The following is a 13,644-nucleotide window of genomic DNA, read 5'->3' as shown; positions in this document are numbered from 1 at the left end:
GCGGCGAGGCGCGTGCGCGGGGCGGCGCGCGCCGCGGGCCTATTGCGCAGGCGCGGCAGGCCAGCCCGGGACCCAGCGGAGCGGTCCGAGTTCGCCATGGTCCAGGCGTCTCGCTGGTACCGAGGCGGTGAGAGCGGTGCCCTCGGGGAGCAGTGCCACAGGGCCGTTGGCAATTCCACAGAGCCGGGGGAGCTCTTCAGCCCCTCTTCTCCACTCCCGGGAGGGGTCATGACCGCCAGCGCGGTAGCCCCACGGCCAGCCTGGAGAAGCCCGGAGGCAGGCCCACGGCCCAGGCACGAAGACTCAGCCCGAGGAGTCGCGGCGGGCGCCGCAGTGTGTCCGAGGCTCCCGCAGGGACTGTCCGGCCGGTTCCGCCGGGTCCTCTGCGGATCTGGGGGTCGCGCCCTTGACCGAGTCCGCCCGCACCTGCAGCTGGGGTGGGGTCTTGGAGGAAAGCGGTTAGGGGTGGAGGGAGTTGCGGGGGGAGGTACCGGGGATTGAACTCAGGACGTTCACTTACTCTACTGAGCTATCTCCCCAGCCCGGCAGTTTTTTACTTTACTCTTTAAGACTGAAGAAAAAAAAAAGCTGGAGACCTACATGCGTTATAAAGCCCTCACGCACGTAAAAGGACTTCCGGCTCACTAGGAACATGGAGTCATTTTCCCTGCCTGAGGAAAGCAAAAAAATACCGAGTGCCAAAATTGGTGGTTCTTCTGTCGTTCTTGCTTCTATACCTTATAAGATACATAATCACAGAAATTTTCATTTTGTATCTCACAGGGACTTCGAGAGATAAGCTGCATTACAGAAAGGAAGAAATTAGAACCACACTTCAGGAGTTGTTACTCTACTTAATATTTTTAATAAACTTGTGCATATGTAAGTACACAAATACAAAAACCCTAGAAGTTAAAAGGTAGAAATGAGAAAACCATAAGATTTTAAATCACAGGCTGTCGTATAACAGCCCATGAAACATTTAAAACAATAACAGATTTTAAACATTATCTGATGACTATTTCTAGTTTTTTGTTTTTTGTTTTTGAGACAAGTTCTCACGCTGTAGTCGAGGCTGGCCTTGAACTCCCTGCCATCCTCCCTTGGCCTCAGCCTCTGGAGTGCTGGGATTATGGGCTACCACACCCAACTATTTGCCTTGAACTATTTAAAGGTTAAAATTTAGCTGGGCATGGTATCCCACATCTGTAATCTCAGTTGCTTGGGAGGCTGAAGCAAGAGAATCAAAGTCAGCTTTCCTGGACGATTTTGAGAGACCCTATTTCAAAATAAGATTAAGAAAAGCGGGGAATGTAAGCAAGTGTGTGGGAAGCCCTGGGTTCAATCCCCAGTGTGACACATGCACACAGGACAAAACTTTAGGCTGCAAATATTAGGAAAAGCTTCTATAGTCCATATTGACTATTTCTTGGCACATGTATTTCACAAATAATCCCTTCAATGTTCAATTTTTTTTTTTTTTTTTTTTTGCGGAACCGGGGATTGAACTCAGGCCCCTGAACTTGCCAGGCAAGCGCTTATTCTACTGAGCTATTTCCCTGGCCCCCCTTCAATGTTTAAATTTTTAAAAATGTATTACAGTAAAAGACACATTACTATTAATCTCCCTCAAAATACTCCCCCTTGACTCAAACACACTTACTCTATCCATCATTTTTACCACTTTCTGAAGCAGTTCTGGAAGTCCTCTTTGGTGAGTGTATTTAGTTATGTTGTTGTGGCTACCACAAAGCTTTGAACTGGTTCAAAACATTTACTTTTCATGATCCTTTTGACCTTGGTTGGGAGTCAGAAGTCACATAGTGCCAGATTGGGTGAAGAAGATGGACTACACACTGTGTTTCTGCTCATTGGCGCTCTGAGCAGCATTCATTGTAATATTCGTGGTCTTACCTCATAAGAGGACTTCCAGAGCTGCTTCAGAAAGTGGCAAGAATGATGGGATATGCATGTTCAAAGAAAGGGAGAGTATTTTGAGGAAAATTAATGGGTGTCTTTTTACTATAATAAATATATTTTTAAAATGTATTTGGTTGTGACAGGGTCTCACTATGCAGCTCAGACTCACAGTGATCCTCCTGTTTTCAACCTCCCCAGTGCTGGGATTACAAATGTGTGCCACCAAGCCCGGACTCCACACGTGGTGCTGGGAATCAAACTTCGGTCCCTGCACTTGTCTAAGCTTGCCTAAGCAAGCGCTTTGATCTGCTGAGCTATCTTGCCAGATCTGTAATAAATATTTTTAAGTTTAAAAATTAACTATATTTGATCACCCCTGTAATTTTATTCTTTTAAAGCCATATGAAGTTATTAGTTCAGCATCAGAAATCAAAATACAAATTCAGCCAAACATAGAAGTTGATCTTGACATTGCACAATTAATAGTTAAACACTTCTGATGAGTTGAAGTGAATCCTTAGGAGGACTGGGAAAATTTCTCAAAGTGCAGTCCTTCTTGCTGGGGTGTCAATGGCACTGGTATAATAAGTGAGGGATATAGTAAAAAGCATTTTAAGGCTGGGCATAATGGTGCTCACCTGTAATCCCAGCACTTGGGAGGCTGAGGCAGGAGGATTGCCTGAATTTCAAGGCCAGCCTAGGCTACAAAGTGAGTTCAAAGCCACCCTGAACTGCATAGCGAGATGAGACCCTGTCTCAGAAAGACAAAAATAAAATCAATAGCATTTTATCTTTACAGCACAGAGCATAAATTCACCTGGCTGACTTATGTTGGCTTATCCTACTCGCTGGCAGTTACATACCAGTTGTCTTAATTGATGTTGACACGGTAAGTTTGAGTCAGATTAAAGACAACTGTAAACCTCACATAGTGGCACATGCCTATAATCCCAGTACTTTGGAGGTTGAAGCAAGAGGGTCACAAGTTAGAATACCCCTTGGTGAGACCCTGTCTCAAAAATAAAAATGAGCTGGGGTGTACCTAAGCACAGAGGCTCTTGTGGTCAAGCCAGAGCAGCAAATAAATTGCAGCCTACTTTATAAATTAAGATGTCTTAAGGAAGCTTGTAAATGCTTAATAACAAAAATAATAAATGCTTATAGAAGATTTAGAAAAGAGAAAAATTGCAAGTAAAAAGGTAATTCATAGTCCCACTATCTTCAAAGACATTTCTTATAATTGGAAACAGCCCCTCTCAACACTAGTGTATAGACAGGCAAATAGATACAGTTATTAAAGATTGGCATAGATTTATGCATGCCATAGAATGATGAAGAAGATACATGGTTGTGAACAATTAAGGGCTTCTGGCAAAAAGCTATATTTTGTCTCAACTCACTGACCCCCCCCAGTTAATACCTTTTGGTTTTTTGAGACATAGTCTTGCTGTGTAGCTCAGACTGGCCTTGAAACTCACTATGTACTCCAGGGTGGCCTTGAACTCATGGCAATCTTCCTGCCTCAGACTTCTGAATGCTAGGATTATACATGTGTGCCACCATTCCTGGCTGATTAATATTTTTTATACTTTTGGGGCCAGGGAGATAGCTCAGTAGAATAAGCGCTTGCTTGGTATGATCAAGGGCCTAAATTCAATCCTTGGTTCCACCAAAAAAAAAAAAAAAAAAAAAAAAAAGAACACCTTTTACTGTATGCAAAGAACATTTATAAACGTTCTATATGAATCATCTCACCTTTCTCAATAAGAATAACATGTAGGAGATACTATCCCTCTTATGTGGCTGAATTCAAAGTTCACAGCCTTCAATTTTTTTTTTTAATTTTATTTATTTGTGTGTGTGTGTGTGTGTGTGTGTGTGTGGCCAGCTCAGCCCACCAGGGGGCAGGGCTGGCTGGCATGTGGTGCTGGGGGATTGAACCGCGGTCCCTGTGCTTTGCTAAGTTTGTTCTAAGTAGGTGCTTTAGACCACTGAGCCATCTCACCAGCCCCCTTTCTTCAATTTTTATTAGAACATATTTTTAGTACACATTCATAGGAAGTCTGCACATATACGATACACCTTAGCTCTTTTTATATTCCCTTCCCCTCCTCTTGAAAGTCCATAGCCTTAACCATTTATCTTAGTCTACTGTACAGTTGAAACATGGAAAAAAAAAAAAAAAGACAATTACAGAAACAATAGTTATAGCCTGGGGATATAGCTCAGTGGCTGTAAGTCCCTGCCTGGCAAGTGCAAGGTCCCAAGTTCAATTCCTGGTACCAGAAAAAAGTAGTTATAATGTGACTTCATTTTTTGTAAAGATGAAAAAAAAATTTTTTTATAAGTGTGTATGTAGGGCTGGTGAGATGGCTCAGTGGTCTAAAGCATCTACTTAGAACAAGCTTAGCAAAGCACAGGGACCGCGGTTCAATCCCCCAGCACCACATGCCAGCCAGCCCCGCCCCCTGGTGGGCTGAGCTAGCCACACACACACACACACACACACACACAAATTTTAAAAAATAAATAAATTTTAAAAAGTGTGTATGCATAAAAACTGAAGAATCAGCCAGGCATGGTGGCATACACTTGTAGTCCCAGCATTCATGAGGCTGAGGCAGGAGGATCACTGTCATTTCAAGGCCCAACAGCTTGAAAGTTGAGTTCAAAGCAAGTCTGAGCTGCACAGGGAAAGCCTGTCTCCTAAAGACAAAAACCCAAACCTGAAGAATCTTCCCCAACTGAACTCTGGTAGTGGGATTATAAGAAGCTTCTTCCCACTTTAGGTAATTCTATTTTAGATGTTTTTAAATTCTCACTTTCATAATTAGATCAAACAAAGTTGAGGGGCCAGGGAGATAGCTTAATAGAATAAGCGCTTGCCTTACATGCACAAGGGCCTGAGTTCAATCCCTGGTTCCACCAAAAAGATGAATTTTCAAAACTGGGAACCAATTGTGATATTTTTAATTCTGACGAACTGAGTTTTGAACATAAGTTTTTAAACAAAAATAATTCTTCTCCTTAGTGACTTTTGGCATGGTAAATCCACATATGTATTACTTTAACAAAGTTATATCATCTCTGTTTTTGGATACTTCTGTACCTGGTGATGAAAGAACCAACTTTAAGTCTATTCGAAGCATAACTGATTTTTGGAAGGTAAGGTATGCACCTGGGGATTAGGTAGCTTTAGGTATTCCGTATACCCTTCATAGGAAGCAGGGAATATTTGTTGAAGAAATGGGTAAGAATGGGTATCATTTCCTTAAGCTATTATAACTTACTAACCCTTAGTGTTCACTGAGAATCTACATTCATAGTGTGATACTATTCTCAGAACTTTAAAAAATGGAATTTTTGAACACTCGTAAGTCATTTGGAAAATACAAAACTTGTTGCTTACGGAGAGTTAATATCAGTAAAGGGCTGGGGATGTAGAGCATTTACTTAGCACTTGTAAGGCCTATGGTTTAATTCCCAGCTTTAGAAAGAAAAGATTAAAAAGGTAGTCTATAAGTGTGTATATAAAATACGTACTAGCAACAATTACTCTTAATGACTCAGTGTAATAGACATGATTTTGATATGCAACCTATTGTGTGTGTGTGTGTGTATGCACTCGCATGCACGCACACATGCACATTACAGTAATGTGCTGTGTATAGAAAGAATTGTGTTATAGTTGTACTAGTCACTTTTCCATTGCTGGGACAAAGTACCTGACATACGCAATTTAAAGGATGAAAAGTTTATTTTGGCTGACAGTTTCAGAGATTTCAGTCCGTGGTTGGCTGAATCCAAGGCAGAAAGGGCCTGCAGAAAGGGCAGCCGGGAAGCAAAAGGCAAGGGAAGAGCCTGAGACAATGGCCTGGTGAAAGTGTTCCCCAAGGTCACACCCCCAGGGGGCCGGGAGATGGCTCAGTGGAATAAGCGCTTCCCTGGCAAGCGCAAGGGCCTGAGTTCAGTCCCTGGTTCCACCAAAAAAAAAAAAAGGTCACAACCCCCAGGACTTACTTCCTAACAGCCCATTCAGCTGTGAGTCTTCAAAGGGCTGGCCTATTAGATTTCAGGGTTACAATCCAGGCACCTCTCTTATCCAGTCAAACTGACAGTTAAGATCAAGGGGCGCAGTAGTGTTTATTACATTTGGGGGCTGGGGAGACAGCTCAGCCCATCTAAGTGCCTGCCTGGCAAGTGCAAGGACCTGGATTTGTTCCCCAGTACTGCATGCTGTACCAGCCCTGGAAACCTGGGTAAGCCATGCTGGCCACTGAAACTGGGCTTTGTGGTGGAGGATCACTATGAGTCTGAGCTGCATAGTGAGACCTTGTACCAAATAAAGATTAATTTTTTTTTTTTTTTTTTTTTTTTTTTTTTTTGGTGGAACCAGGGACTGAACTCAGGCCCTTGCGCTTGCCAGGCAAGCACTTATTCTGAGCTATCTCCCAGGCCCTCTAAAAAATATTTTTTAATGAAAAATTTAAAAAAAAAATTGGGTATGAAGAATGAGACAGTTAGGGAAGGCTTTCAGAAGTGATGATAATGCCATTCAGTCCTAAAGGATGACTAAGGAAAGGTCATTCTAGGAATAAGGGACAATATGTACAATAGAATAGTTTATTGAGACAATGGCCTGGCGAAATGTAGAGCTGTTTGGCACTGTGGGTGTCTGGAAGATGTAAGTGCAAAAGGCAAAGTTGTGAATTAAACAAGGTCAGCGTGAATTCCAATGAATGCTAGAAATTTCCAATTTGCCAAGGAGAAGGCGAGGACAGATGTGAGATAAGGGCTCAGTGATCAGAAGTCATTGGCTTAGACTTGGTGAAACATTAACAACAGGAGAGGAAGGGAAGCTCTTGCTCACTCTGTTTACTGTGTGCCCTACAGGCATTATATGGCTAAAGGCAAAGAAGAGAAAGGAAAAAATAATGCCCTCTGGGCTTAGGACCTCTATGAGCAGAAAGGGGCAGAGCCAGGGGTAGCAGTCCACACAGCACAGCTGTGGAAGGAGCTTGGGGAATGGGGAGTGGAGACAATTGCAAGGTGAAGTCCTGATGTGTGGCTACAAGCAGCTCTGACACCCACCTTACAGAAGGCAAGTTTTAATGGAGTTAGACACAGGACTAAGATACATGAGTTAATACTTGTGCTCAGAGCCGTACCTGTTACACAGTGGGCTTCAGGAAGTGCTAACTGCCAAGAGGACCATATCAGCACCATGAATACTCTCACATATAATGTGTAAGCAAAGATTTGTTAATGTGAAAATATTTTCTCAAGCTATTTCTCTTTACATGAAGTTTATGGAAGGACCCCTTTTGGAAGGTTTGTACTGGGATTCATGGTACAACAACCAAAAGCTGTATAATTTAAAAAACAGCAGTCGCATCTACTATGAGAACATTCTTCTTGGAGTCCCCAGAGTTCGGCAGCTAAGAGTTCGCAATAACACATGCAAAGTCTATTCATCCTTTCAGTCCTTGATGAGCGACTGTTATGGCAAGTATTCTTCTAAGAATGAAGACGTAGCTGATTTTGGCATCAGAAGTGGTTCTGAGTAAGTAATGTAAAATTATAACTTTTTCTAGCAGATAACCACCGTATCTTTTAAAAATTGTTAAAACATGCGTATTTCCCAAGTAATACAGGCTCTACCTGGTAGGTAAGGTAACTGTTTCAACAACAGTATCAAAAGAAGATTTGGATTCAAATAACGGAACTTAACAAAAAAAGGGTATACAGATGAAAGTCCATTTTGTACCTGTGTATTCAAAGTGGTTAGGATAGATATATAGTTACATTGTCTTAATGAATAGAGTGATTTGTTCTAATGGTGTTTGTAGATAGGATATCATGTCCGTATCTTGTACAGCAATTAACCACTGGGAGGAATGTATGCAATGTGTTAATTATTGAAACTGTCCTACCAATTTGATTTGAAACTATCTCATTGCTATTTGTTTATCAATAAAATTATGGGAAAAAAAAAAGATTTGGAGGTAGTGTCTTAGTTACTTTTCTAGCATTGCTGAGACTAAATACCTGGCACCCCAAGTTAAAGGAGGAAAGGTTTATTTAGCTTATAGTTTGTAGAGAGCTGGCTCCAAGGCAGGGTGGTGTGGCAGAAGGACAACAGTTCATGGTGGTGGTAGAAAAGGGCAAAAGCACCTGGAACAAGAGAGGAGGGGCAGACCTCTTGTCTTCCCTCCTACTGTGTGCAGGCTACCTGCTCTGGGCTGGGTGCAGTGCTCACATGCCCCATCCCAGCGACAGGCAGTGGGCCAGTCACACACTGGATTCAGCAGCCTCCGAAAAGCCCACGCCAGGTGACCAGGTGAGACTTGGGAGGACTTTCCATCACAAACCGAAACAGATAGCAGTGCTTCGAAAAGGAAGAGCACCCAGACATGGTGTGGTTCACTGTAATCCCAGCACTCAGGAGGCTGAGGTAGGACACTGCCACAAGTTCAAGGCCAGCCTGGGGTACTTTAGTGAGTCCAGGCTAGCCTGAACTACATAGCAAGACCTTGTCTTTTAAAAAAAAGAAGCAAAAAACAAGCAAAAAAAAAAAAAAAAAAAAAAAGACTACAAGTTTTTGCTTACCTTAGAGTGTAGTCTTTTTTTTTTTTTTTTAATACAAAATTGTCTCAGTTACTCTTCTCTTGTTACTGGGACAAATACCCAACACTCGAAATTAGGGAAGGAAAGGTTTGTTTAGCTCACAGTTACTGGAGGTTTCAGTCCATACTCGGCTGGCTCCAAGGCTGAGTGGCACAGGGCAGAGGGCATCCATTTATGGCAGTGGCAAAGAGCAGAGAGCAAAGGGAGTAGCAGCAGCTCAGGCAGCCAGCCAGCCTCCTCCCCTCCTTACACTGCAATGCAAATTACCTGCCCCAGGACAGGTGTAGCACCCACACCCACAATAATGAATCACAAACTCCAGAAGGTCAGCCATCAATACCCACTATGAAGACAGTAGATCTAATATAGAAACTTTAGAACTCAGGAAGAACACTATATGTGGTGCCCATGTCAGCAAGATTTTTTACCTGAGATGTCCAGCAAGACTTGGGACTCTGACAAAGATACCTCCATGTGGGCCATGGACCCCAAGCTCTGTAGTTTCTTTTCAGAGGCAAGACCAAGCAGGTCAAGTATTGATGGATCTGGCTGTGGTGAGTTTTCCTGTGAGGGTAGGGAATGGGATGACTTACCCGCTCCCTGGTAGATAGGGCTGTCACATTTCAAGTGATCCTCAAGCTTGTAGATGGGACCAAGTCTGCAAGTTGGGGAAGGCTCGTGCCCAGTGTCCTTCTTTGCTGCACTTGCAGGCAGAGCTTGAGTGGCAGCATTGTTTAGGTTCAGCATTACCTTGTTAAGGTCTTACTTTGATGGGAGTCTTGAGTTTCACAGCCAAATGTTGGCACTGCTGTATAGTTAATTTTGGTCTCTATTATTGAAGACATGGAAAGTCAGGTTAAGTAAGTTTCCCTGTGAGGTTTGTGGGCCGAGATTTGTCTTTTTAGCTTGGCATGTGTTATGGTTTGTGTATAGTTGTCCCCCCAAAGCCTCATGCAGTCTTGGAGTGGCCTCTGGAGTTTGTGATTGATTACTGTGGGTATGGATGCTGCACCTGCCCTGGGGCAGGTGATTTGCATTATAGTGTAAAGTGGGAAGGGGGGCTAGCTGCTTGAGCTGCTGCTACCCCTCCCTTGTACTCTTGCTCTTTGCTGATGCCGCCATGAATAGTTGCTTTCTGCTAAGTGCTGCTCTGCTTTGGACCCAGCTGCATATGGACTGAAACCTCCAGTAACTGTGAGCTAAATAAACCTTTCCTTCCTTGATTTTGAGTGTCGGGTATTTGTCCCAGCAGTGAGGGAAGAGTAACTGAGATAGCATGAATCTCATGAGCAGACCAGGATATAAAATAGGAATTAATATAAAAGTTGTTTTCCAGGAGGGCAATATACTTGATTATCAAACACCTTGAAATACAAAGTGTGACCAGAGAACTGCTTTTATCAACCATAGACATTTTAGCAGGTAAATTCTTACAGAATGTTAACAGACAGTAGTTAAACTTTTACAGAGAACATTTGACATCAACAGTCATACATAGTAGTGTCACTTAACAGTCATAACACATGATGAGAAAATTATCATTTAACTGATAACCTCATGTTGGCTTGACATGAATCTCTTATAAATATCTGGAGCATAAGAGAAAGGCACGGATATATTTAATGTAGCAACTTTTATGAGAAAACCTTTTAATTTTTTTGTTTTTACCAAATTATTAGAGGTGTCCTCTAAGGAGATTATTGGGGGCTCTCCCCTGATGAACAAGGTTGGCCACCCTCTGTCCCCCAGTCAAGAGTCCTGTCCAACAGTCTCTCCCCATTTTAATGATTTTTGTTTAATTGTAAATTAATTCTGATATTATTTAGACCAGCCGGTAACTCAGGAGAAAGCATGCTTTTCAGTCTATATTTTAAAGCTCAAATAAAAATAGGAACAGCTATTGACAGAATGACATATAAACATATGTACAAACACAAAAATCTTTACAAAATCAGAGTGCACTCAAATATATTTCTGCCCAGGTTAAATTATGATGATCTGTTTAAGTTTGTAATAATGAGAGACTAGTCAGAACTTTTTGTAGATCAATTAGCAGAGATCTCTTAGAATTTGAAAAACGTAAAAACCTCTTCTTTATAGTTACCAAGTTTCAGTAGGAGCAAGCAAACTGAGCATAGTATAAGGATCGGACACAGTACAGTAGAAGAACACTGACACTGCACACACAATCTGGATCTGCAGGCTGGCAAGAAGACTGTAAAGGGAGGGACGGGAAGCTGCGACTTAAGGTCTCTTTGTTGTGGCTGTAACAGGAGACTGTCTGCTGTAGTGGCTGAGGGGCAGGGGGAGTGAGAGTGAGCAGCAGGCTCAACTGGAAAGGGCAGGATAGATGGGCTGTTGTCCTGCCATCAGCTCCATAGCAGAGGGAAGGGCATGTGCTGTTGGGGAAAAATGTATTATTAGTTTTTTGTAACTGGAAGGGGGTGGTGAGGAAAGGCGAGGGGAGAGGGAGCAAAGAGAAAGGAGGTGTCACTTTAGCTCCTGAAAGTTGAGAGGTCAGAAGGTGAAGCAGTGGCTGCAGCTTTAGGCTGTGGTAGTGGCCAGTAGCGGTGGCAGCACTGGGGGTGGGGGCCTGTAGTGACAGCAGTGGCTGCAGTGGTGGCAGTGGCTCCTCTGTGGGGTGGAGTGTGGGGGAATCTGGGTGGGTTGTGAGTATGGGAGAGGGGCCTGTCTTTAGAGCAAAGGAAAGCTTTTAAGGGGTTTTTAACCACTTGCTGCGACAGCAAGAGTTTTAAGAGGGGGGGTTGGCAATGAATATTTTTCATGGTGACAGAATTTGAGCTGAGTTGGGCTTTAAGACTTGGGGGGCTTCTTAGGGACAGTTGTGGCTGTGTTGCCTCATTGTCTACCAAGGAATGTGAACACAGTCTATTCTGTGTTCCGGACACAGGCCTGCGGTTTTGGAACTGGGAGGGGGAGCCACTCGTCCTTGTGTCTGCAGGACACAAGGGTAGAAACCCTCTGCCAAGCACTGTGGAGACAGCTTCCCTCATCCTGGGAAATCTCAGTGGACCCAGCTCACCTGGACTGGAGTTGGATGCAGGCTGGCAGCAGCAAAGAGACAGGTTCCAGAGGAGAGAGGCTTGGTAGGGGGCTCAGGACTGGGGGGTTTGGCCCCCAGGAGCCTCACATGTTGCCCATCTGAGTCACAAGGTGGGCAGGGGCTCAGTTGGGGCTTTGGCTAAGAGGATCTGTTGGGGTTTATAAGATAGGCAGAGTTCCTGGTGATTGCAGAGGGAGAAGAAAGCAAGGTAAGGGACCTTGGACTATTTCCCATTGCAGTGACTAAAGTTATCTAAATTAATGAAGCTATCATAATTGGGGGGGACAGATAGTTTCATTGTCCAACTTGTATTGTGGCCAGGCTGTTTGACTTTGAGGTCAGAGAAGCCTAAGGGGCCCTCTAAAGACACACTTAAGACAGTCTAGGACAGAAGAATAGTTGAGAGGGTTTTTTGTTTTGTTTTTGTTTTGCAGAACCAGGTATTGAACTCAGGCCCTTGTGCTTGCTAGGGAAGCATTTATCCTACTGAGCCATCTCCCCAGACACGTGAGAGGGTATTGAAGAATTGCCCATAGTGGTGAGAAGACAGATTGTGAGGGGAGACAGGGAAGAGAGGAGACTGAAGATGACAATCATGTTTTGAGAGAGCCTTCTCAGCAGGCATCCCCAGGTCTGAGAGGAGGCAGAGTAGGGAGAAGGAGCGGCTGGGCGTGTTGATATGACTTAGCAGAGTAGGGCCCAGGCTGGCAGAGAGCCCTCCAGAGTAAAGATAGTCATCCTCAGAGAGAAATCAGGATAAAATAGAAAAGGAAAGAGTAGAAGAGGATGTCAGTGTTGGAGAAATCCTGGAAGGAACCCTGAAGGAATTCAGAGGCTACCCAATCCAGTTACAAATTGAAGAAGTTGCAGGGGAGAGGGCTGGAGGCAGAGGCGAGTGAGTCATCCAGGAACTATGTTTATCTTCAAGATGTGTAGAGAAGGAAAGAGAAAATGAAAGTTCTGAAAGTGCTCTCCTCTGGGGTAAAGATGGGAAGGGAGCCTTGGAGATATTTATCGTTGATAGATTGAAAGAAGGAGTCCACTGTAGGCAGCAAGTCCCCAGGGAGAAATGGCCTTCTTTGTCATCCCTCCCCCCAACAAGTTGAACAATGGGAGAGGTTTGTCTTTTAAGCTAGGTTGAACAAGGGATACTGGGGCTGGTGAGATGGCTCAGTGGTCTGGGGCTCGTGAGATGGCTCAGTGGTCTAAAGCACCTACTTAGAACAAGCTTGGCAAAGCACAGGGACCGTGGTTCAATCCCCCAGCACCACATGCCAGCCAACCCCACCCTCTGGTGGGCTGAGCTGGCCATACACACACACACACACACACACACACACACACACATAAATAAATAAATAAAATTATTTTTTAAAAAAAACAAGGGATACAGTTTTGGATGTCATGGGTGGTTAGGTCAGCAAGGGAGGTCCGAGGCTCACAGTCTGCTCAGAAGGGCTGGTGGTGGACAGGGGCAAGGCCCAGTCGGGAGGGACCTGCAGATGCCTTGGCATCTCCCCCAGGTTCTGGGACCAAATGTTAGGTACGAACCCTTGCAATTGACCAGACCAGTGGTTCTGACGCGAGTAGAAGATTTATTGGGGGCATCAAGCAGGCTGGCTGTCTAGCGGACCAAGACGGCAGCAAATAAAGGGGGGACAGAAGACTAGGATATTTCAAGGAGTGTGAATGCAGGCTGGAACAGCCAGGTCACAGGTGGACATTATCTTCCTTGTGATTTAATTTGTTTATATCAGAAGCGAGTGAGCTGAGGCCAACATGGGTCAAGGAGAAGTGAGCCAAGACCAGAATACAATGTGGGGCAGGGTTGGGATTGGGGTTGGTCTAGGGTTACCTCGGAAACCCAAGGAGGGAGTGTTTGGGGCAAGGTGCCCAGGAAACATTGAGTCCTGATCTATCAAAAATTATGGGAGAGAGACCCAGTCCTAGCCCAGGTCCGGTGAGTGTGTGGAGAGCTTCCTGCTACCCTGCGCCAGCAGGACCAGTCCCAGCCCAGGCGCAGAGTGGGCCGG

At 44.3% G+C, this 13,644-nt stretch overlaps 1 protein-coding gene across 2 annotated transcripts in view; it reads left to right on the top strand.

The window, feature by feature from the left end:
• The first annotated feature begins 67 nt into the window (after positions 1 to 67).
• Pkd2l2 (polycystin 2 like 2, transient receptor potential cation channel) overlaps positions 68 to 13,644 on the top strand; it is a 71,767-nt gene continuing 58,190 nt past the window's right edge. For both annotated transcript variants that reach the window (XM_023703329.1, XM_023703328.1), the window contains exons 1-4: positions 68 to 127; positions 784 to 882; positions 4,952 to 5,085; positions 7,227 to 7,483. In XM_023703329.1, the coding sequence (XP_023559097.1) occupies positions 97 to 127; positions 784 to 882; positions 4,952 to 5,085; positions 7,227 to 7,483 (521 nt within the window). In that variant the 5' untranslated portion in view covers positions 68 to 96. The remainder of the gene's footprint in view (positions 128 to 783; positions 883 to 4,951; positions 5,086 to 7,226; positions 7,484 to 13,644) is intronic.

The sequence above is a fragment of the Octodon degus genome, unplaced genomic scaffold, assembly GCF_000260255.1.
Source record: "Octodon degus isolate 3935 unplaced genomic scaffold, OctDeg1.0 scaffold00169, whole genome shotgun sequence".
NCBI classification, from domain to species: Eukaryota; Metazoa; Chordata; class Mammalia; order Rodentia; family Octodontidae; genus Octodon; species Octodon degus.
The sequence above is the reverse complement of the archived record's forward strand: the minus strand, read 5'-3'. Positions and strand labels throughout refer to the sequence as shown.